Here is a 23,989-nt window from a genome sequence, read left to right as displayed (position 1 = left end):
TCAAGTATGTAAATGAATGTTATCATAGAAACACTTACTTGAAATGCTATAATGAGGTTGTGACACCAATAAATGGGGTGAACAAGTGGCCAAGGACTGATGCTCCTTTGGTTTTGCCACCACTTTACAAGAGGGGTCCTGGAAGGCCTAAAAAACTCAGAAGGAGGGAACCAGATGAGGCTACTCAAACAAGATGGCAAAGGAGAAACACTAGTCACAGGTGCAAGACATGCTTAGTTTATGGGCACAACTCCAGAACATGCAAAAAAAATAAATAACTAGTTGTTGTTCCTGGTGAAATGCCAAGAAATGCACTTGTTGAACCATCTACTCAGAGAACCCAGACAAACACTTTGAATGAAGGACAGAAGAAGAGGGTTAGCATCATTACTTGCTATATATTTTGATAAACTGTGATATATATTGTTGGATAAACGGTTATATATAATGTTTGATAAACTGTGATATATATTGTATGTTACAGGGTAGGCCAAAGGGGTCATCCAACAAGAGCAACCAAAATAAGAAGGCAAAGGCTGGTGCAGGTACAAGTCACCCAAGTGCAAGTACAATACAGGCTGATGCAGTTACAAGTCAGCCTGATGCAGGTACAATTCAGCCTGCTGCAACTGCTATGGATTCTGCTACACCAGTTCCTGATCATGATGTGCAAATGCCTTCCACACAAAGGTCTACATGTTCTGATGAGGCTTTAAGAAGGTTTTGTGGAATAGAGCCTGAAGCCTTGGCAGCTATGCTGGATGATGACATACTTGATATTGTGCCACTTAGTGAGGACAATAGTCCTACTGCAAGAACTCAGCCTGATGCAAGAACTCAGCCTGATGCAAGCCAGACTGCTAGTGTTAATCAAAAGCCTACTACCAGCAAAGGGAAAAAATGGAGTGACATTGCAAAGAGCTTTACCTAGCCAAATGTTTCTGTTTAATTATGAAGTCTTTTGTATTAAGTAGTATAATGTTTTGGAATATTAAGTAGCCAAAGAGCTTTACCAGACTGCTAGTATAATGTTTCTGTTTATTTATGTCTTTTGTAATATTTTGTGCAAGTAAAATCAGATCAGTCATGTACAATTATGCAGTTATGAATATCAGTATATTTCAGAAAACGATTTTGTAATATTTTATGCTTTACTAAGTTATGAATATCAATATATTTCAGAAATGAAACACATTACTGATACATTACAATATGTTCAGTTATGAATATCAATACATTACAAATGAAACACATTACTGATACATTACAAATGCCATTTCCATTCAACTGAACATAACAAGTGCCATTTCCATTCACATTACTGATACATAAGAAGTGCCATTTCCATTCACATTGCTGATACATTACAAATGAAACACACTACATGTGAAATACATTACAAATGGTGTCCTACTTAATGAAACACATTAAATGTTACAACTAATCGACATCAGGATTTCATAAGAAAATAGATGTTAAACATCAATGAAATTACAAAACACAACACTTTTATTTTTCCAGAAAACTCCTCTGCCTTGAGTTTCATCTTCAAATTTTTGTTCTTCTTTTTTATCTTTTCATTCATCTCTTTCAAATAACCCATTGCTTCCATATCTTGAAACTCAGTCTTCACCTTGCTTATATCGAGAATTCCAGATTTATCATCAATATCTTCATCCCATATGAACAAGTCACATGTATCTTCACTTCTCCAATACGGACATCGCCAAAATAATCTCCCTTTGTTTATTCCCTTCCTGCATTGGTATGACACCATTCAAGCCTTGCAACCACATATATGCTCAACTCCATTTTTTCCAGATGAAGATGAAAAAGAAACCCCCTTTGATGAGCTTGACTGTAACCCATAGAACAGATATGAAGAAGATGAACAGAGGGGAACGATTGAGATGGAGTGAGAGAACGATTGAGATGGACTGAGATAACGATTGAGATGGAGTGAGAGAAAGATTGAGGGAAAGATGCATATGGAGGGAGGCTAGGGTTAAGCACTTGGACATTGTTTAATAACCTATCACCTGAAATAACATGTAACACAACAAAGAAATAAAAAAAAATTAATTACACACATGGCATGTACACGTCAGCGTCTGTTAGTACTTTCTAACGTCAGGGACCAAATGTTAAGACGGAAAAATTTATAGGGACCATTCATTAAAGAAAATATTTAGAGGGACTAAAAGTGAAAACTGGAATATTTGTAGGGACTAGAAACATATTTAACCCTAAATAAAATAAATATCTTACAAAGAATACGATAAAATATACACATAGTACTTGTCAATTTCTCTAAATAAAATATAAAAACATATAATGGTTTGTAACATAATGGAGTTTAGTTTGATTTGATTCGGTTTGCAAATACAAACCGCAAACCGAACCAAATCACACAATTTTATTAAAAATGACCCCAAATACATCCAAACTAAAAGCGGTTTTTTATAATTTTCAATTTACTTCGATTCAGTCAACAATTTTCTATTAGTCCGGTTTGGTTATGACCATTTCATTTGAACAATATTTTTTAAAATTTTGAAGAATTTTAAGAGAATTAGAGAGAAAAGAATTCCATCCTTTATTTTATTTTTTTTCAATAGACCTTTAGAGCCCATTAAATTTAAAACGCCATATACTTATAACAATTATAATATCCTAAAAAATTCTTGAAAAATTTAATTAAAAATTCATACTTATAATGAGTTTTAGAAGAAAAAAAAATCTAGAACAAGAGTTCTTGACTTCCAAAAAAAATTAGTTTAATATTTTCTATATTTTAAATTTCTTAAATCCGGATTATTATAGCTTTTGAAATACTTTTGACATGTTTTAAAAAACTTAATATTCATATTTTCAACGCACTTAAATTCTTTGGATCTAGCTTGCATCGTCAGAAATATGTCGTTATTGATGGCTTATTGACATTATCTTCAATTAAAATACCTCTTTGTTTAAGTAATGAAAACTCTATATCTGCCTACTCTTTCTAAATTTTCTTTCAACTCTTCTTTCTTTATTCTTCTTCTTGCACTAGAGAATATACTTAATTATATTTTAATTTTAAAATCATCTCTTTGCATTATTTTGTTCCTTTATTGTGTTATAAGGCATGACTATTGTATTTAATTTTATTTTGTCATGATTAAATATATTTTTATTAAATATTATTAGCTTTAGTAATGTTTATATTTATTTTTTGATGTATTGTATCAAATTTGAATATATTTTTAATATAAAATTCTCTTTATGTATAAATATTTGGTCAAACAAGTAATATAATTTGAATATGTCGTATTTATTTTAGATAACGTACGAGTCCATCTTAAGTAAAAATGTCTTTATGTGCAAATACTTGGTCAAAGCTACGACACTTAAATCATTTTTAGACGGGAAAGTTAATCAAATTAAATAAAGTAAAAATATCATTCATTTATAATTAATTATCAATTGGGAAAAATCTATAAATTAATTGTAAGTAATTAAAAATTATACTACATTATATTTAGTGTTTGACAAACTTGAACATGATTATTTTCTGTATAGAAAACATCCAAAACAAAAAATAATAATTTAATTTTTTTAAATGATAAATTAACTGTTTAATAGCAAATTAAAAGCTATATATTAAAAATAAATGAATCTAGAATTAAAAATTAAAAGAGAATTCAAACAAAGCTTAGAGCAACCTAAGTGTTCATGAACGACTATCAAATCCTGGTTAAAAGTCAGGACGAAAATCAATTAAAATCAATTTGATAAACTTGAACATGATTATTTTATGTATAGAAAACATCCAAAAACAACAACTTAATTTGAGTATTTTTTGTTTTAAATGATAAATTAGTTTTTTTAATAGAAAATTAAGAACCATATATTAAAAATAAATGATTCTAGAATTAAAAGTGAAAAGAGAATACAAAAAAAGCTAAGAGCATCATAAGTGCTCATGAATTACTATCATATCAAATTCTGGTGAAAAGTCAGGACGAAAATCAATTAGAACAGCAAGAAAACTCCCTGACTGCCTCACAAGAAAATACACATCATTCAAAAAGTTGCGAAGATTATCCTGAATCTTTTGATTTGCGAACTTTTGGAGAGATCAAGCTGGAGGAAGGTGTACATCACCACCTGGACAAAACAAAAAGGACGACAACTAGCTATTTAGCTGACCATTAAATATCAACCACTTGAGCGAGTCCTGCTCCTAATCAGCCAGAGAGATGGAAAAACTCGAATTATGGGTACATATCCACTTGCATACCAAACTAATTATCATAGACATCCAGTCACTAACCATTAAGCTTTCTTACAAAAGATAACTCAGTTATGTAATTTTCAAATAGTACAAATTACGAAATGCCAGATCGAGATTAAGGACTAAAGACGTTTATTTTCCATTCCAAAAAAAACTAGAAACAACTCAAAAACACCTAGATTACATATGGAAAAGCCCCATACTCCCCTACCCACTTGAAAACTCAACATCAAATGACTGAAGCTACCTTACACAAAACGAAAAGATGATCCACCTTCCCATCACTAGGACCAAACACTATTTTTGCCTAAGAAGATTATGTCTAGTCTGCAACCTATTTTGAATCAACCGCCAATAAAACACCACGACTTCAAACGACACCCAACTCTTTCATATCTTAGACAACTCTCTTACCACCATCTCAAATATATCTTTACTAACCCTTACTAAATCCAGTAGGCTATCATAAGCTGAACCAACTGAAAAACACTTAGTCGGGTTAGGCTTTCAAACTTAAGCATTTACCTTGTAAAGTCTAACTATACATATTTGTCAAAGAGCTCCTCCTCCTAGACTAAGAAAGGCAATCTCCAACTAAATCTCAAACCCCAAACATCGCATTCCCAAGCATCCAAGGAACCCACCAACTGAGACTTATGTTTCAAGATCAGGAAAAACCTCTCAAAAAAACACAAAAAGGCTAGTCTCCACCCATGTATCATATAAGAACCTAGTATTTTAACTATCTCCAACCTTCCTCACACAAGAAAAGAAAACTAGTCATACACTTGATCTTATGGAGACCTAAGACGTGAAACATCTCTCCATAAACGAGAGACATTCCGAAGTATCCCTTCTCTCCCTCCCAAAGAGAAACTAATGTTAGACGCTGGCCTTAGGATCTAGAGGGGGGGTGAATAGATCTTACACAGTTTTGCGGAATTAATTGAACTTTAAGCGGAAGTGATTCTGAATCGACTCGCGTCTATTCCGAACCACTATTGAAACGATTGTATATGTGTTAAAACCACTAACCAGCTTGAGATAAACGATAAGAGAATACGCTATAGAATCAATATGTCGCTCTATTGAAAATCAATTAACTTCTTATACGATGAACGACGTTTGCAATGCAGTAATGGTGAAAGAAGCAAAAACACAAACACTTGGTGATAATGATCAAATTGATGGTGATTCAATGTGTGATGGATTGTGATGTTTATATAAGTTCTTAATTCACAATCTTAACACTAGAATCGTTGATCAATTTGCTATTATAACCAAATATGAACAGAACGTAAATGAAAAGGTAAAAGCGACAAGAACACGATATTTGTTTAGGCAGTTCGTCGATCGTCCTCGCTACGACTACGTTTGCCCCCAATTCCAAACTGAAATTGGGAAATCTTTCATTAATGTTGAAAGTAGTATATACAAAGAAGATAACAAAGCGATAAACCATAAACCAATTATGTCGATCCTTTGAATCTTCTTCCCCCTTAATCTTGAGTCAGATCAAGGTTATCCAAGAGCGTCACGTGATCCCTTTTCTGCAGTGTCTTCAATTCCCTCGAACCCTTGTTCTTCAATCTTCACACTCAGATGATTCTTCTATGAACACTCTTGATAAAAACCCCCAAGAATTACCTATCTTGGATGGACAAAACCCGCAGATTTTATTCACCAAAAACCCCACAAATCTTCACCCACTAGGAATCTTCAATTCCGTTCCATGGACGTTATCGAACTCGATCACTAACCCTCAACGCAAGAATGATTATGTGTAATTGTGTTGGAGATGACGAAGAACGAAGATGAGAAGCCTTTGTGTATCTTTCAGTCGTTGGTGTTGCATTGAATAATTGAACCTTTGATAATATATATGATAGCTTAATAGTTGGAGATGAGAGAAACAGAATTTTTGGCATTCTTGATCAGTTAGGTCGACCTCTTGTAGTGCTTAGGTCGACCTAGCAGAGCTTGCAGAATTTTGCTCCCAGTTAGGTCGACCTGTTAAAGGAGTAGGTCGACCAGAATCCTCTTCAGATGCATTCTGGGGACATTTTCTCAGATTAGGTCGACCTAGTTGTTGTGTAGGTCGACCTAGCAGACTGATATGTAAATTTCTTCATTTTAGGTCGACCTAGATGATGTGTGAGTCGACCTAGCAGAAGTATATGGATTTTTCTTCATTTTAGGTCGACCTGGGTTGACAGTAGGTCGACCTAACTGCTGCTTTTCTGCATTCTTCTTGTTTTGCTTGTGTTGAGTCGACCTATATGCATAATAGGTCGACCTGTTCTGACATGAGTGATCAATGCTTGCTTTTCTTTGAGTTTTCTGCTTCCACCTTGTTGCTTGTATGCTTATTGAGTTTGCCATGAATCAAAAACATCTTTGTGATTGTAATCTTGTATTCACATACTCCCCCTTTTTGATGATGGCAAACCATTAGTCGAAGCTTTGGTAGTAAGTAATAAAGACTCAACAAAGCTCCCCCGTACATTCAGCATCTATCTCTCAACAAGGCAATCTCTCAACAAAACTCCCCCGTACACTCAGCATCCATCTCCCCCTTTGACAACATCAAAAAGAGATACAACGAAAATAGAAGAGTAACGAGAGAAACATATATAAAATAATAAAACAGGAAACACTAGCATTCATAGTGTAATAGATAAAATGTAGATAGTGAAACCATAAGAACCAAAAATGTTTTAAAAGAACACTACAACATTCATAATAATTCAAGAGATTAACAGAAAGCAAGTACGACAACATATAGGATTTTAACATAATGATAATGAAATGAAATGCAATGATATGATGATATGATGGAAAATGCATCCTAGCGCCTTCCCCTTCTTCCTCTTCCTCTTTGAAATGTATGAGGTCGATCTTCTTCAACTTGTTCCAACAGATCCAGCACAGATAGGTTGAGAGTGTTGAAGCTTTGGCTTATGTTGGCATGACGATTCAGAGCAGTTTCTTCAAACTGATTCTGTCTGAGGGTCGAGTTGGATGCAAAAGTCTCAAAATCGCTTTTGTGGTCTTGAACTAAGTTGTACAACGATTGATATTGTCGTTGTTGTTCTTCATAGCGATCTTGTTGGAGCTGTTGCATTTGTTGGAATTGAAGCTGTTGTGTGTTGAAGTGTTGTTGTTGTAGGAGCTGCATATTTTCTAACATGGAAATGATGTTGGTTTGATCTGGCGGAGGTGGAGCCGTGTATCCCCAAGGAATATCCTCTTGTTGTGAAGGAACATATCTCCAATTTGCATCCGTATCTTGTGCAACATCTTCCATGTGTTGATCATCATCATTTGCATTGTCTTGATCAAGTCCTTCTTCTTCATTGCCTGCATTGTTTCCAAACTCCGTGGGATCATCATAATTGTAGATAACCTTCCCTGTTCCCTTTTGAATGAGATAGTAGGTTTTCCTAACTGGATTCCAATGGTATCCCATAAGAGTCAAGGTGGTTTGTGAGAATTCTTGAGATTGATGTATGCGAGTGTAGTGTAAGTGATCAAGTCGCATGCCGAAGTGATTGACAATTGTTTGAATGATTGATCCATAACACAGGGCTGTAGTTTTCTGTTGGACCTCATGAAACTTAGCAGCTAGGAAGTGAGGCCAATGTATACGCGTTCTATTTTGCAGCAGATACATGAGCACAACTTCATTCCTTTCAATTCTTGAATACCCTCCTGCCCTTAGTCGAATGATTCTTGAGATGACCCAATTTAGGAGCCTAGGATCTCGCTTCAGATGACCGGCTGTTATTGTTTCATTAGGTCTATCAAATACGGAAGGGTCATTGAGGATAGACTTCATGTAGGCCTCATGGTCATAGTTTCCTGGTACATCCCCGTCTACCATACAGAATTCATCACCTAAAATTTTCAGACCAAAGATACTAATCCAAGCCCGTTTGTCAACAACATGCGACCTAGAACCCATTTTGAAACGGAAATTACAACCATCCCCTTTTGTAAATCCGGTTGAGATGATGAACCAGAAGCAATTTCCTTTCCCTTTCTTGATTTTGGAGGCATGGTTGTTGATGATTTGTGTGAGAGGGGAGATTTTTGACACTCTTTGAACTTTGAGGAATTAGGGTTGGCAGTACACAATGATGTGAAAACGAGTGGGAAAGAAAAGAGGAATGATTATGAATGAATGGGGATGGGTCGGGTCGACCAACAGACCCAAAATTGGAAATTTTTGAACCAGTAGGTCGACCTAAATGAGGACTGGGTCGACCTAACAGAAGTAGTGAGAAAAAGAAACAATTTAGGTCGACCTAAAATGTGGGTAGGTCGACGTAACTGAGCAATTTTGGTTTCTGCTGAAGAAATTTTTCTGTAGGTCGACTCAGATGCAATGTAGGTCGACCTAATTTGCTTCAAATGTTTAAAAAGCCTTAGGGATGATACTACATGATGGATTTATGCTTAGTTGCTTGCTTGTATGCCCAAAACATGATATGTTATGAATGGAGATGATAGACACATATATGTAATTGAGATATATAGATAAACATATATGAAGTCACTATAAGCATGTTAATTGATAGCATATTATAGTATCAATATAATTTTTGGAAGTGAACAATAAACATGTTACCGCTTTCTCAATATGTAGGTGTTTTGTCATCATTGTGTGGAGTCCTCTTGTTAGTGTGCCATACTCCTAGATTTGATGATGAATTGTCTTGATAGAATGTTTCATAACTTGATTGCTTGATTTTGCGAAAAACTCATCTAGTCTCGATTACTTGATGTTCTCCCGGATGCGGGACAGGGTCCCAAACATTATTCTGCTTAGAATAGGTTTAAATCTTCTTGCGATGCAATTTGCCAATTGCACATCAAGTAATGAGTCTTTTGTGTTTTTCGGGTTAACTTGTATTTGTGATGTATCTTATACATTTGTGATGGCCAGGTCACCTACATTTCCTTTGCCAAGTATGGTTCTTCAATCTGTCTTTATAGATGACATACCAAGAGTGATATGTCTTCCTTTATGTGTCTTGAGCACCAGCTGTCAAGGAACCACCACCTTTCGGCGATGTCAAGACACTTTTCCTGCAAAATTAATTTAGAATGGAAGGTCCCCAATCTTCATTGGGTCCTAGGTGGTGAGTACAGAAGTTGTTGCACTTAGGCAACCATTGAAATACTCCTTTAGGAACTAAAATTCTCCTAAATTTGCATTTTTCAATGGTATGTCCCTTTTTGCAACAATAATGACAGGTAATATGATGAGAATATGGTGTTTTGCTAGTTGATACTTTTGGTACAAAAGTGTATTTACTATATAAAGGAGTATACGATCTTTTGAACTTATTTGGATCAACCGCAAAAGTCACTTTTGGTTGTAGAGCCTTGTCTAACTTGGCTTTTAGATCTCTTACTTCTTTTTGCCAAATGTGACATGTCTCACAACCAAACCATGATGTAGGATCTATTTCAACTTTATCCTTTTGAATGTCTAGCATAGATTGTTTTAAAGCTTCCATATCCTTTTCGGTTTTCTCAACTTTTGATTCAAGATATGAAAATATTTTCTTATTTGAGGCCAAAAGTTTGAAAGCTTTAATTGCATCTCTATGTAATTCTTCAAAAGCAAGTTTTAGTTGAGAATGAGATACCTTATCTACGAGTTCAGGTTTAAGATGACTTACACCTTTCTTTTTCTTGTGTTGATGAGCCATGAAACATAGGTTTGCTGATTCTTCTTCATCGCTTGATGAGCTTTCACTAGATGAATCACTTTCCCATGCTATGTAGGCTCTTTTAGATTTGTTATGACCTTTGCTTTGGTTCTTCTCTTTTTCTTTCTTAAGGTATGGACAATCCGGTTTGTAGTGATCGGCTTTCCCACAATTGAAGCAAAGGCCTTTGATTTTTCCTTTGTTGTCGTCATCTTGTTTGAACTTGTTTGATTGCTTTCTATAGTTGATCAAGCCTTTGTCAGAATGTTTTGCTCCATTTTTCTTTAGATATTTGTTGTATCTTCGCACAAACAGTCGCATTTCCTCATCATCGGAGTCTTCGTCATCACTTGTATCACTATCCTTTAGCTCTTGTCTTGAGGTCTTGGAGCTTGAAGCTTTTAGAGCTATTGACTTCTTCTCTACCTCTTTCTCCATGTTCTTTTCTTTCTTTGCCCTTTTCTCATGCATGTCAAGGCATTTAAGGTGTTGTTCATGTCCCTCTAGTTTACCAAAGAGAGTGGTAATGTCTAAGGTGTTTAGATCATTTGCTTCCTTTATTGCTGTAACCTTGGGTTGCCATTCCCTGTTCAAGCATCTTAAAATTTTGTTAGTAGCAACTGCATTGGAAACAAGTCTATCAAGAGAATTTAACCGATTTTTCAGGTGAACGAATCTCTTCTGCATGTTTTCGATGGATTCACCATCTTCCATGTGGAAGAGTTCGAACTCTTGAGTTAACGTATTGATCCTAGCTAGTTTGACATCATCCGTTCCCTCATGGGCAACTTGCAATGTGTCCCACATAGCTTTAGCGGATCTACAATGGGAAACGCGATAGTATTCATCAACTCCTAGAGCTGAGATTAGAATGTTTCTCGCTTTCCAATCGTATGTGTAATACGGTGAACTGACTTTATTTGAAATGTTGCGGTTAAGCATGAGTCGCCACCGACTTTTATTTTATCCAAATATTAGAAAGGCTAAAAGAACAGGAAAAAACCTTTTTAAAGAAAACAGGGTTCGGGGGGTAATTATGCAAAGGGAAGGTGTAAGGCACCCTTTGCATCCATGGTTTCCCATGGGCTCTTAATTGCTTTGCTCGTTTTGAAATCAAAAGTTTAGAAATGTATAGAAGATGAAGAAACAAGGACTTTAGCTCGTAAATGAGCGTAGCCTTGAAAGTGTTTAGAAAAAGTTGATAAAAGACATTTTAGCCAGAGCAAGGCAATTAGGGGCAATTACCTTATAATTTGAAAAAGAGGTTCTTTTAGCCTTTCAGGGTGAAAGGGTCTATCCATGCCATAAGAGGGCAAGAAGCCTTTTATTTGGAGGTTGAAGGGTCATCGAGAGTTCGTTCGCCATAAGACTGTCTCATGCCATAGGGAGGCAGGTAGTCTAAGGGAAGAACCAGAATAGCCTTTTCATAGGCAGCCAGAGGATACCTCAGCCTTTCGTAGGCAACTTCCGAGGGACGAGATCATATTAGTGTATCGAAGGCAGCATCATTAGGGACCTATGATCTTTGCATAACCGAGGCAACATGGCTGAGGTATCCTCATATTCGAGGGACATGGCTATTCTGCAAAAAACACAAGGCAACAACAGGCAACAGGCAACAAGGCAACAAGAGGGGTTACCAAAAAGTGTGCGTGGGTGCAACAATCACGTGATTAATTCAATTATTTATCTTGTAATTAGTTACCCTAATTCAGTTCAAGGCTTGCACTCCCTAAGATTACTAACCACAACAGAAAGTATAAAGCAATTTAAGTGCCTTCAAGGCCAATCAATACAGACTAGAAGCAGATACATAAGAATATGGGGAAGGGAATAAGAATCCAGCGGGTTTGATATAAGTAATAATTTAGGGGAAAAAATAGAAGAGGTAAGAGTTTTTAGGGTTACCGACTATTTGAGCTTTGGCAGTTGGCAAACCCTGAAAAGGTGGGAAAAATAGAAACCAACAGAGCAGGGTGAGTGCATTATCCGTTCAAAGGCAGGTAGGGTTAACCCCAAGCAAGATAAAACAATGATAAAAGAAAAAGGAAAATGTATAAAGAACTTAGCTTCGATTGATGAGGGTTAACAATCGGAGGTTGCCTCGAGCATTGACTCTGATCATCTGAGAATTGACAGAAACAATAAAATACAGTGAGTGTATGAAAGTTCATAGGCATTTAAGAATAAACCCTAATTTAATAAAAGGAAACAAAATAAATATTTAAATATATATATAATCAGGACTTAGCTTTTGATTTGATCTGATATGGTTCGTAGTCTCGATGTTAACCCTGAAAAAATTGGCAGAGCAAAGGCAAACAGAAAATAAATTGAGTGTAGGCGGAGCTCATTATATTTGAAGGCAAAAACTGATTCTAAATAAAATAACAAATATTTAAATAAGAATTAAATCGGGACTTAGCTTGGTAATAGGCGGGGCGCACAGTCGGGAGGTATCTAAAAACAACCCTGAAAAAGAATGCACCAAGAAATATTTTTTAGTGTATGACATGATCATCGTAAACCCTGATCAGGATACACATTGACTAAATTTAATATAATAGTTTAGTTAATGATTGGTGAAAAAAGTTCCGATTAAATTTCTAACCCGAATGAATATTTTAACTAATAAAATATTGATAATTTAAACAATTAAACAAATTGAAATAATTTAAACCTTTGATCATTTAAATAAAAACATTTTAAATAATTTAAATAAACATATTAAAAATAGAAAGAGAAGTAAATAAGTGAAAGAGAAAAAAAAAGATTTATGCAACAAAAATAAATAAATAAAAAGTAGAGGAACTCAGCTGGGATCTTGTACGATGCGCTGCTGAAGGTACACCATGGAACTGGGTTCTTGTGGGCGTTAGATCTCACGCTAGCTCAATCTGATGGTCGCTGTATGGGGGCGTACCGTTGTCACGCGTGAGGCTCTTGCACCGGATCACTGAAAACCAAAGAGTGATAAAAAGCTGGCAGCGCTGGGGATCGAACCCACACAGTATCGGTTTCGGCCAATTTCGCTTGACAAACCTAACAATGGTGCTTGCTTCAATCTACATCTAAACTTGAATTAAAATATCCAGAAAGATTGCAAATATGATCATGAACATGATTATGCAGTTAAATTACATTTATAATACGTAAAACTTTGAAATCGAAGTTGTGCAAAAGATGAACAAACCGAGTTCGTATACGTCGTGATTCTTGATGCTGCGCCGCCCGTGAATGATCGGAAAAGTTTCAGAACCGAACCAGGAACGTATTAGAATGCTTTATATGTCTTGAATTGAGCCCTAACTTGGAAACCGAATTTTGACTTGTTCTTGAGTTTTTTTGAAGTTTGTATGGATTCCTTTTGACTGCAACCCCTCTTTTTTCGTCCCCTGGTATCAGAATATCTTTGTGCCCTTATAGAGAGTGCATTAGGTCACTATAATTGGATAAAATCTTATTGAATCAAGCCCTTGATATTTGATTGAAAATCACTCTTGAAACTTTCCAATCTTAGTCCAATCTCAATCTTTTTTCCTCTCAAATATTGCCTTGCACGAAATTATATTAGCAATCTCACTTAAATAGTGATTAAATTGACACCCTATAGTATCTCTTGCCCAATATTTGATTTTCTTTTAATTTACTTAATTTTAATCACCTTTTAAATGAATAAAAATTCATAATAAATTAAATAAATCATGTAATTTTGTGGCAATTGGAATTTGAATCTTGGATATCATGAGGATCAAGCTTGGGCCAAAAAGAGTTGAGTCCATTTGCAAGAAAATTCATTTTGGAGCCTTTTATTTCACATTTTCCTCTTTTAAAATGGTCCAACTTTCACAAGGCATATCTCCCTCAATTTTTAAGGTATGGAAGATTTCTAGGACTTTTTAGAAACCTTAGAGAGTCCTCTAACCAGTGTCTTTGGTCTCATATCAAAATGATTTTCCATGCTCCTTGTGTGTCCTCTGAAAGAACAATGACTTTTTGTTGACTTTTGAAAAGGACCTATAATGTTTTGGTCCATATCTCTCAATTGAAGCATTTCTAGACTTGGCATGTGAGAGACAAAGTTGTAGAGAATAAAATTTCCTTCAAAATGAGCTTTGAATGGAAAATTTCTGATGTTCCATGTGAGAGTTATGGCTGGTCAAAGTTCAGTCGACTTTTCCTATAAAAACCCTAATTTAGAAACCTTTTGATTTGTTGATTCTTGATCTTTCCTTGATGAACCATGATCAATTCTTGATCGAATGGTGAATGATACTTCAATATGAGGATCTTGACGAAAAAAATCAGGAGTTTTGACTTTATTTTGACCACAGTTGACCTTTTAGGTCAACCAGTCGACTGTTGACTTTCTGAACTTTTGAGTGACCAGAGCTTTGAGATAGGCCTTGATGCTTGTCATGGAAGTAATTTGGGATACATTGAGCCATATGAGATGTCTTGGAGCCATTGATTCAGTGATTTTCCTTTGAAAGAACCAAACCCTAGTTCAGAGCCTTTGTGTAGGGGAAAGTGTCTGGAAGCTTTGTGTGTTGATATGAATTTGTGTAAGAGAAATTGTGTGGGCAAATTTTGGGGTATGACAGTATGCATATCTCTTTTCATCTTCAGCATCCCAAGTATTTTCTGGTTTTGGAACAACTGCACCAGCTGCATTTGTCATGGTGATCTGAAAGGGACCATTGACAATAGCTGTCCAGATGTTCCTATCAATTGCATTGATGTGGACACACATACAATCCTTCCAATAGCCATAGTTTTCACCGTTGAAAACTGGAGCTCTATTGTGAGCCCCTTTAGGTCCGGAAGCCATCTTTCCAATAAGTGTTTCACGTAGCACGGAATAAACCAGAGCTCTTGATGCCACTTGTTAGACGCTGGCCTTAGGATCTAGAGGGGGGTGAATAGATCTTACACAGTTTTGCGAAATTAATTGAACTTTAAGCGGAAGTGATTCTGAATCGACTCGCGTCTATTCCGAACCACTATTGAAACGATTGTATATGTGTTAAAACCACTAACCAGCTTGAGATAAACGATAAGAGAATACGCTATAGAATCAATACGTCGCTCTATTGAAAATCAATTAACTTCTTATACGATGAACGATGTTTGCAATGCAGTAATGGTGAAAGAAGCAAAAACACAAACACTTGGTGATAATGATCAAATTGATGGTGATTCAATGTGTGATGGATTGTGATGTTTATGTAAGTTCTTAATTCACAATCTTAACACTCGAATCGTTGATCAATTTGCTATTATAACCAAATATGAACAGAACGTAAATGAAAAGGTAAAAGCGACAAGAACACGATATTTGTTTAGGCAGTTCGTCGATCGTCCTCGCTACGACTACGTCTGCCCCCAATTCCAAACTGAAATTGGGAAATCTTTCATTAATGTTGAAAGTAGTATATACAAAGAAGATAACAAAGCGATAAACCATAAACCAATTATGTCGATCCTTTGAATCTTCTTCCCCCTTAATCTTGAGTCAGATCAAGGTTATCCAAGAGCGTCACGTGATCCCTTTTCTGCAGTGTCTTCAATTCCCTCGAACCCTTGTTCTTCAATCTTCACACTCAGATGATTCTTCTATGAACACTCTTGATAAAAACCCCTAAGAATTACCTATCTTGGATGGACAAAACCCGCAGATTTTATTCACCAAAAACCCCACAAATCTTCACCCACTAGGAATCTTCAATTCCGTTCCATGGACGTTATCGAACTCGATCACTAACCCTCAACGCAAGAATGATTATGTGTAATTGTGTTGGAGATGACGAAGAACGAAGATGAGAAGCCTTTGTGTATCTTTCAGTCGTTGGTGTTGCATTGAATAATTGAACCTTTGATAATATATATGATAGCTTAATAGTTGGAGATGAGAGAAACAGAATTTTTGGCATTCTTGATCAGTTAGGTCGACCTCTTGTAGTGCTTAGGTCGACCTAGCAGAGCTTGCAGAATTTTGCTCCCAGTTAGGTCGACCTGTTAAAGGAGTAGGTCGACCAGAATCCTCTTCAGATGCATTCTGGGGACATTTTCTCAGATTAGGTCGACCTAGTTGTTGTGTAGGTCGACCTAGCAGACTGATATGTAAATTTCTTCATTTTAGGTCGACCTAGATGATGTGTGAGTCGACCTAGCAGAAGTATATGGATTTTTCTTCATTTTAGGTCGACCTGGGTTGACAGTAGGTCGACCTAACTACTGCTTTTCTGCATTCTTCTTGTTTTGCTTGTGTTGAGTTGACCTATATGCATAATAGGTCGACCTGTTCTGACATGAGTGATCAATGCTTGTTTTTCTTTGAGTTTTCTACTTCCACCTTGTTGCTTGTATGCTTATTGAGTTTGCCATGAATCAAAAACATCTTTGTGATTGTAATCTTGTATTCACAACTAACCTCTAAGACCTATATCTTGCCTTGCATATATCTCTATAAAGCGACAACGAATCTTGAAGAATTTTCCACCTCCTACTAAGACGTGCTAGATTAACTAGCCTAAGATCCTCGGCACCTAAACATCATTCCCTTTTAGATTTACACATATTCTCTCATTTAACCCAAGGAACCTTAATACCACCTTTAAAGCTCCTTAGAGGAAACATCTTTGCAAATTAACCAACTTCTTCCAAATCGACATTGGCATCTTCATAAGACATAAAAAATATCAGAATCGAGTTAAACACCAAGTTTAATAGAACCACCCTACCACCTCAACTAACAAATTCATTCCTCCAAAAAGCTAGTCTTTTACCAGGCTAACATGTGGGTCCCAAGTCCTTTAATTCTTCAGGTTCCCTCCCACCAGAAGGCCAAGATACTTAAAAGGAAGGGACCTCACCTTACAATGTAAAAATTCCTCTACCAAGTCCGAGAAAGGCCTCACATTCGCGCCAAACAAACAACTCTTAGAAAGTTCACTTTGAATAAGCTCAAAGCTTTTAAGAGAGGCCTTGGTAGTTAAAAGATTTCCAACACAAGGACTACCACCAACAATGTGTCATTGGTTATCGGAGATAAGACACCCCAATTCGCACCCATCTTTAAACCTTCAAACACCCCTACAATGACGGTCTTTCTCAAGGAAACTCTAAGCCTCCACTACTAAAAGAAGAAAAAAATGAGTCCAAGGGTCTCCTTGCTTCAAAGTTTTTTGGATACTAATCTCCTTAGTAGGACACCGTTCACCAAGAATGAGAGACTAATTAAAAAAACACCATATATCCAAACACTTTAACGATCATAAAAATTAAATCTCCCTAACATATAATCTAGAAAAGATCGACTAACATAAATATACACCTTTTATTAATATTCCATTTATTAGTCTCAGATTAAATTCTGAACCTCTAACTTTTTTAAGCATTTAACTCAACTAGTTCACTCCTTTAGAAACCTCCATTCAAATTAATTAAAACGTGATAGTACAATAAAAATGACTATTATACTCCAAAAAGTAAAGAACAAAATTTCAAACAGAGATTAATGATTATGCACTGTTAGTGTAAAAAGTTTTACACTGTCATTTTATCACAACCATTTATAATTATTATTTTATATATAATTAAAATAGAAGTCAAACATAACTTAAAATCTGACGGTTATAATTTATTGACGGTGTAAAACTACTTTACATCGTCGGTGTATTCCCATTAAAACTATACATAGAATATTCCAAACTCGAAGCATAAGAAATAAACATTCATAATGCATGTAAAATATTTTTAAGGTATAAATTCACAATACTATTAAAAATTCAAATTTAATATACAATAGTGGATCGATGATAACAATGAATTACATTAAAATAAAATAAAAAACCTTTTCATCATTATAATGCATGTTTCAATATATTTCACGTTTGACATGTGATTATAATAAAAAAAACTAAAAGTAATTCCCACTTGAACACACATTGGCAAGCATGAGTGCTGATCATTACCTTACCTACCCTCTATAAATAGTTTGTCTTATGAAGAGTCTAATTCCTCAATCTTTAACCTTATTTTCTCATATTACATCAAGTTCTATTGAGTTTGAAAAATTCAGCAAAAATGTTTGGCATATTTGATAGGAACACAAAGATCAAGGGCACTTTGGTGTTGATGCCCAAAAATGTTTTGGACTTCAACTCCGTATCATCCGTTAAAAAGAAAGGTGTTCTTGATGTTGCCGAGGACGTCTTCGAGGCGGCCGGCAGCCTGTTGGGCGGAATAGTTGACGGTGCTACCGCCTTCTTAGGGCGGAACGTCTCCATACGGTTGATCAGTGCTACCAAGAAGGATGGTTTGTCTTAAATTTTCTCCAATTGTTTTCATATTAAAAATAGTAGAATTAAAACAAAATAATAATACAAGATGTTATGATGGTTATGATAAATTTTTAGGAGCTTTTATTAAAGAATTAAGGTTGAATTATTCAGAAAAATCTTATTCTAAATTATTGGTCATATTTTACTTAGTTATTGATGAATATTAAATTATTAGAATGTCTATTCTTTGAGAATCAAAGGTTTAGTTAAAAGCAAAAGAAAAGTCTAAAATTTTTATTATAAACAAGTGATGATGGGCAAAAATAATTATTATTAAATAAGAGTCCTATGTTTGTTGTTCAATGTAATAATAATTTGATAGAAACTAGTGGCCATTACCTAACACATATTTGAATTTGTTTATGATTATTTACACAAGTGATTCTTTTTAATCATCATTAATACAATATGTGACTTTTAAATTAATTTATTGGAATGTGTGACTTTTGTAGCAAATGGACATGGGTTAGTTGGAAAGGAAGTGTTTTTGGAGAAACATCTCCCAACTTTACCAACCTTAGGAGCAAGACAAGATGCATTTAGTATTTATTTCGATTGGGATGCTGATTTTGGAATCCCGGCAGCATTTTACATAAGAAACTACATGCAAGCTCATGAGTTCTTTCTTGTTAGTGTCACTTTTGATGACATTCCTAATCATGATTCTGTTCACTTTGTTTGCAATTCATGGATTTACAACTTCAAAAGTTACAAAAAGGATCGTATCTTCTTTTCTAATGATGTAAGCTCTTATAAATTGTAACAAAAAGTTAATATGTTTATGATAATTTACATAGTGAAAATAATGTTTAACTCTAACATTATATTTAATCTTTACTTATTGATGATTATATTGTAGATATATCTTCCAAGTCAAACACCAGCTCCATTAGTCTACTATAGACAAGAAGAATTGCAAAATCTGAGAGGAGATGGAACGGGACAACGGAAAGATTGGGAAAGAATATATGATTATGATGTTTATAATGATTTGGGGAATCCCGATGAAAATGCTAATCTTGCTCGTCCCGTTCTTGGAGGGTCCAGCACACATCCTTACCCTCGTAGGGTTAGAAGTGGTAGAAAACCAACCTCAAAAGGTTAGTTTTTGTGTTATACTCATTTTTATATATTATATTTGAACAAACTTAAAACACTCACACACCTCATACATTTTGTGTATATTGGTGGTTTAACATCACAAAGTTTTATATTTGCTCTAATAGTTTTTTTTCTTAATAGATCCTAAAAGCGAGAAACCAGGCACTCAGTATGTTCCAAGAGATGAAAATTTTGGACATTTAAAGTCATCAGACTTCCTTACATATGGAATAAAATCATTGTCTCAAGATGTCGTACCTTTGTTCAAATCTGTAATCTTTGATTTGAATTTCACCCCAAATGAATTTGATAGTTTTGATGAAGTACGTGATCTATTTGAAGGTGGAATTAAACTTCCTACAAGTGTATTGAGCAAAATTAGTCCTTTACCTGTCCTCAAGGAAATCTTTCGCACTGATGGAGAACAAGTCCTCAAATTTCCACCACCTCATGTAATCAAAGGTACTTTGTACATGTTCATCCTTATTGAACCATACATCTATATACAATTAATCGTCACTTAGATATTGTAAAATAACATTACTAGGTATCAATAAAAAATGTTCATTTATTGAATTAATCAAATTTAATATTTATTTTCTTCACATTTTGTAGTTAGCAAATCTGCATGGATGACTGATGAAGAATTTGGAAGAGAAATGGTTGCTGGCGTAAACCCTAATGTGATCCGTCTTCTAACAGTAAGTTTCATTTGTATTTCTTATTGGTGATAAGCTAAAATTATCGATTTAATTGTCAAAAATAAAATTAACAAGGAAAAATTATAATTCCTCTCAAATTTTCTCCTCACAATATTTAGTGAAAAGTCAAAGAGCAATTTTACGTTGTTCTCGCTAATTTTTTTTAGTACTATTGTTTATTTAAAACCCTCTAATAATGTTTACTTTATTAAACAATTATTTAACAGGAGTTTCCACCAAAAAGCACATTAGACGTTGCACTCTATGGTGATCAAACTAGTACAATAAAAAAAGAACACTTAGAGATTAGTCTAGGTGGAATCACAGTTGAAGAGGTAATGTTATAAATATATTTCATTTAAAAGTAATTAATTGACTTATAAATTATTTAAATTTATGAAAATCAAGTGATTGAAACTATACATGTGAAACAGGCACTTAATGGTCAAAGATTACTCATCTTAGATTATCATGATGCATTCATCCCTTATTTGAACAAGATAAACAAGAATGCAAAAGCTTATGCCACAAGGACAATCCTTTTCTTAAAAGATGATGGAACTTTGAAGCCATTAGCCATAGAATTGAGTTTACCACATCCAAATGGACTTCAATATGGTGCTGAAAGTAAAGTCATCTTACCTTCAGATCAAGGTGTTGATAGTACAATTTGGCTATTGTCCAAGGCTCATGTAATTGTAAATGACTCATGCTACCATCAACTCATGAGCCACTGGTATATAACCTCTACTAGCTAAAAATCAATTATTTCTCTGTCTCATAATAATTGTCACATTTACGGCGTAATGATTTTTATTTCATTGGTTTCAACTTTCAAGGTTAAATACTCATGCAGTGGTTGAGCCATTCATCATAGCAACAAACAGACATCTTAGCGTGCTTCACCCAATAAATAGGCTTTTAGATCCTCATTTTCGTGATACAATAAATATCAATGCACTTGCGCGAGGCGCGCTGATTAATGCTGATGGAATTATTGAACAATCGTTTTTACCTGGACCGAGTTCTGTTGAGATGTCTTCAGCAGCATATAAGAATTGGGTTTTCACTGATCAAGCATTACCAGCGGACCTTATCAAAAGGTAATTTTCCACCATGACCTAGAGCCCTAATTTATTCTAGTTTGAATATGTATTGTTAACAAAATTTCTTCTTCATATAGAGGATTGGCAGTTGAGGATTCATCTTCTCCACACGGCCTACGTCTCGTGATAGAAGATTATCCTTATGCTGTTGACGGACTTGAGATATGGGATGCTATTAAAATATGGGTACAAGAGTATGTCTCTTTGTATTATCCAATTGATGAAGTGGTGCAGAAAGACACGGAACTACAAACTTGGTGGAAGGAAATTATCGAAAGGGGTCATGGTGACTTGAAAGACAAGCCATGGTGGCCTAAGATGCAAAATCTTCAAGATTTGATTCAAACATGTTCAATTATCATATGGACTGCTTCTGCCCTTCACGCAGCTGTTAACTTTGGACAATATCCTTATGGAGGTTATATTTTGAATCGTCCAACACTTAGTAGAAGATTGATCCCAGAGAAAGGAACCCCGTATTATGATGAGATGGTGAAAAATCCTCAAAAGGCATATTTGCGAACAATTACACCAAAATTTCAAACACTTATTGATCTTTCTGTGATTGAGATATTGTCTAGACATGCTTCGGATGAGATTTATCTTGGAGATAGAGATTCTAAATTTTGGACATCAGATTCAAGGGCATTGCAAGCATTTAAAAAGTTTGGAAGTAAGTTGGCAAAAATTGAAGGAACAATCAAAGAGAGGAACAATGATCCCAATTTGAAAAATCGATATGGACCAGTGAAATTGCCATACACTATTCTTCAACCTTCTGGAGAAGATGGGTTAGCCTTTAGAGGAATTCCCAACAGTATTTCCATTTGATTTCAAAGTTTATGTGTTTGTGTTTCTAATAAGATAAGTATTTGTGTTTTATAATAACTTTATTTTAATTTGATTTGAAAGTCTATGTGTTTGTGTTTGTAATAAGATAAGCATTTGTGCTTTTTATAATAATTTTATTGTTTGTATGGGAATTTATTATGTAACACTTTATTTGGGAGCTTCCATTCATTCACATTTAAATTAATAGTGTTTCTAGGTTCTATATTGTTTATTTCATTTAATTTGTGCCATATTCTACTTTTTAGTATACAGAAGTTAAAATTATTTAGTAAAAGAATGTATAATTATTATGTTACTAATCACAATAAGAATCTATGAATCAATATAAATTTAAAATGTTCAAGTTGTTTTTTTAAAAAAAAAAGTCAGGCTAACGAGTGCCCCAGGGGCACTCTTTAAGCATTCTAAATAAAGAAAATATTCTTTCAAAAGTTTACCATTTTAATTTTTGATGCATTAATTACGCATATTTCCAAAAAAAACTTACTTTTTAAAGCTATTAAAGAGTGCCCCTGGGGCACTTGTTAGCATTTCCCTTTTTTATTTTCTCTATTTTCTATTATAAAATATATTGATTTAGAAAGATTATTCATGTCTCCATGTGATTATAAATGAGTATAGGAATAGGTTTCACATGGATATAAATATTGAATTTTGAAAAGCTACATTACCGAACATTAAGATTATATTTAGTATAATAAGAAGACACTTGTTTACTATAAAGGATAGATTCCTGGTGTTAAGATCAAATGTGTTATTCATGAGTATCATGTTGTCAACTTTGAGAAAAAATCAAGTAGGTTTATTTTGGTACAACAATGATTTATCTTAATAAAATCATTTTATTTTAAAATGTTATATACTTTAATTATTTTTAACAAAATATTTACGAATTTAGCAAAGATCCTTTGTCATTTCTTTCGTAATTTTAATTGATTAGTTCTCTCTCTCTCTCTCTCTCTCTCTCTCTCTCTCTCTCTCGGATTTTTATCTCGTTCTCAGTGTAAACAGGTCGGAGAACTCTCAGTTCTTCCTTACATAATATATTGTTTACACAAAAAAAAATTATTCTTAGTAAAATTATTTGTTATTAATAGTTTATAAATAAGTTTTCAATTTAATAATTATTTTCTAATGACGGATTATAGATTTTATCAAAGGATTGTGGGTTTGGTTAATAGTATTCAATTCATCATTAGCGACAAGTTATGATGTTTTGCGACAGATTATAAATGTTAGTCAAGAATTATGAGTTCAATTATTAATTCTAAAAAAAATCATGTAATTAATTGAAGGTCCTTTTTAGTCGCGTACACATCATCCAGAACATGAATGACATTTCATTAACACTCCTCTGAAGCCGCCAGGATATCATCATAAAAAAATGATGAGAGAGAAAGTCTTCTGTTCTCTCTCCCCACTGTCCTAGTTTCCTTCACGGTTCAGTCTCGGAGGTGCCGCCGACGTTTTAGTGCATTTAGCGCTACTTTTATGGAGTGGAAAAAAGCTCAGAGAAAGGTATTTTGTTCTACTGGTCCAAGGTGGGACAGTCACCCAACTTCGGGAGTCCGACGGGATGAAACATTTGGCAAGTTGAAGTCTATTTTCTTCTCGGAGATTCCGGATAGAACCAAGGTAGTGGATATATTTTTTATTTGTTCGGCTGTCATGGAGAGGTGGTGGAAGTGGTTATACCTCCTAGAAAGAACAAGGGGGGAAAGAGGTATGGATTTTGTAGGTTTGCAGGGGTCGAAGATGCAAGGTTACTAGCAGTTAGACTTGATAATATACTGATAGACGGGAAAAAAATACATGCCAACGTGCCAAGGTTTGAAAGGAATGGGCGGTATGGAGGACAAGGGTTTAAGACGAGAGGGGAGGAAAGGAA

General features: G+C 34.8%; 1 protein-coding gene across 1 annotated transcript; it reads left to right on the top strand.

Moving 5' to 3' along the window:
- The first annotated feature begins 17,966 nt into the window (after positions 1–17,966).
- On the top strand, positions 17,967–22,294 carry LOC131646723 (seed linoleate 9S-lipoxygenase-like). Its single transcript, XM_058916694.1, has 9 exons — positions 17,967–18,316; positions 18,794–19,083; positions 19,201–19,441; positions 19,584–19,904; positions 20,058–20,143; positions 20,371–20,478; positions 20,578–20,879; positions 20,983–21,246; positions 21,327–22,294. The coding sequence occupies exons 1-9, from the start codon at positions 18,085–18,087 to the stop codon at positions 22,078–22,080; spliced, it is 2,598 nt and encodes an 865-aa protein (XP_058772677.1). The 5' UTR covers positions 17,967–18,084; the 3' UTR covers positions 22,081–22,294.
- The last annotated feature ends 1,695 nt before the right edge of the window (positions 22,295–23,989 follow it).

Source organism: Vicia villosa, linkage group LG2 (genome assembly GCF_029867415.1).
Source record: "Vicia villosa cultivar HV-30 ecotype Madison, WI linkage group LG2, Vvil1.0, whole genome shotgun sequence".
Lineage (NCBI taxonomy): Eukaryota > Viridiplantae > Streptophyta > Magnoliopsida > Fabales > Fabaceae > Vicia > Vicia villosa.
The sequence above is the reverse complement of the archived record's forward strand: the minus strand, read 5'-3'. Positions and strand labels throughout refer to the sequence as shown.

Bases quoted from the DNA above. Each gene is read 5' to 3' on its own strand.
- LOC131646723 (XM_058916694.1), top strand. From the start codon at position 18,085: ATGTTTGGCATATTTGATAGGAACACAAAGATCAAGGGCACTTTGGTG. The intron at 18,317-18,793 runs GTTTGTCTTAAA...TGACTTTTGTAG, and splicing joins CAGTGCTACCAAGAAGGATG to CAAATGGACATGGGTTAGTT. The intron at 21,247-21,326 runs GTAATTTTCCAC...TTCTTCATATAG, and splicing joins CCAGCGGACCTTATCAAAAG to AGGATTGGCAGTTGAGGATT.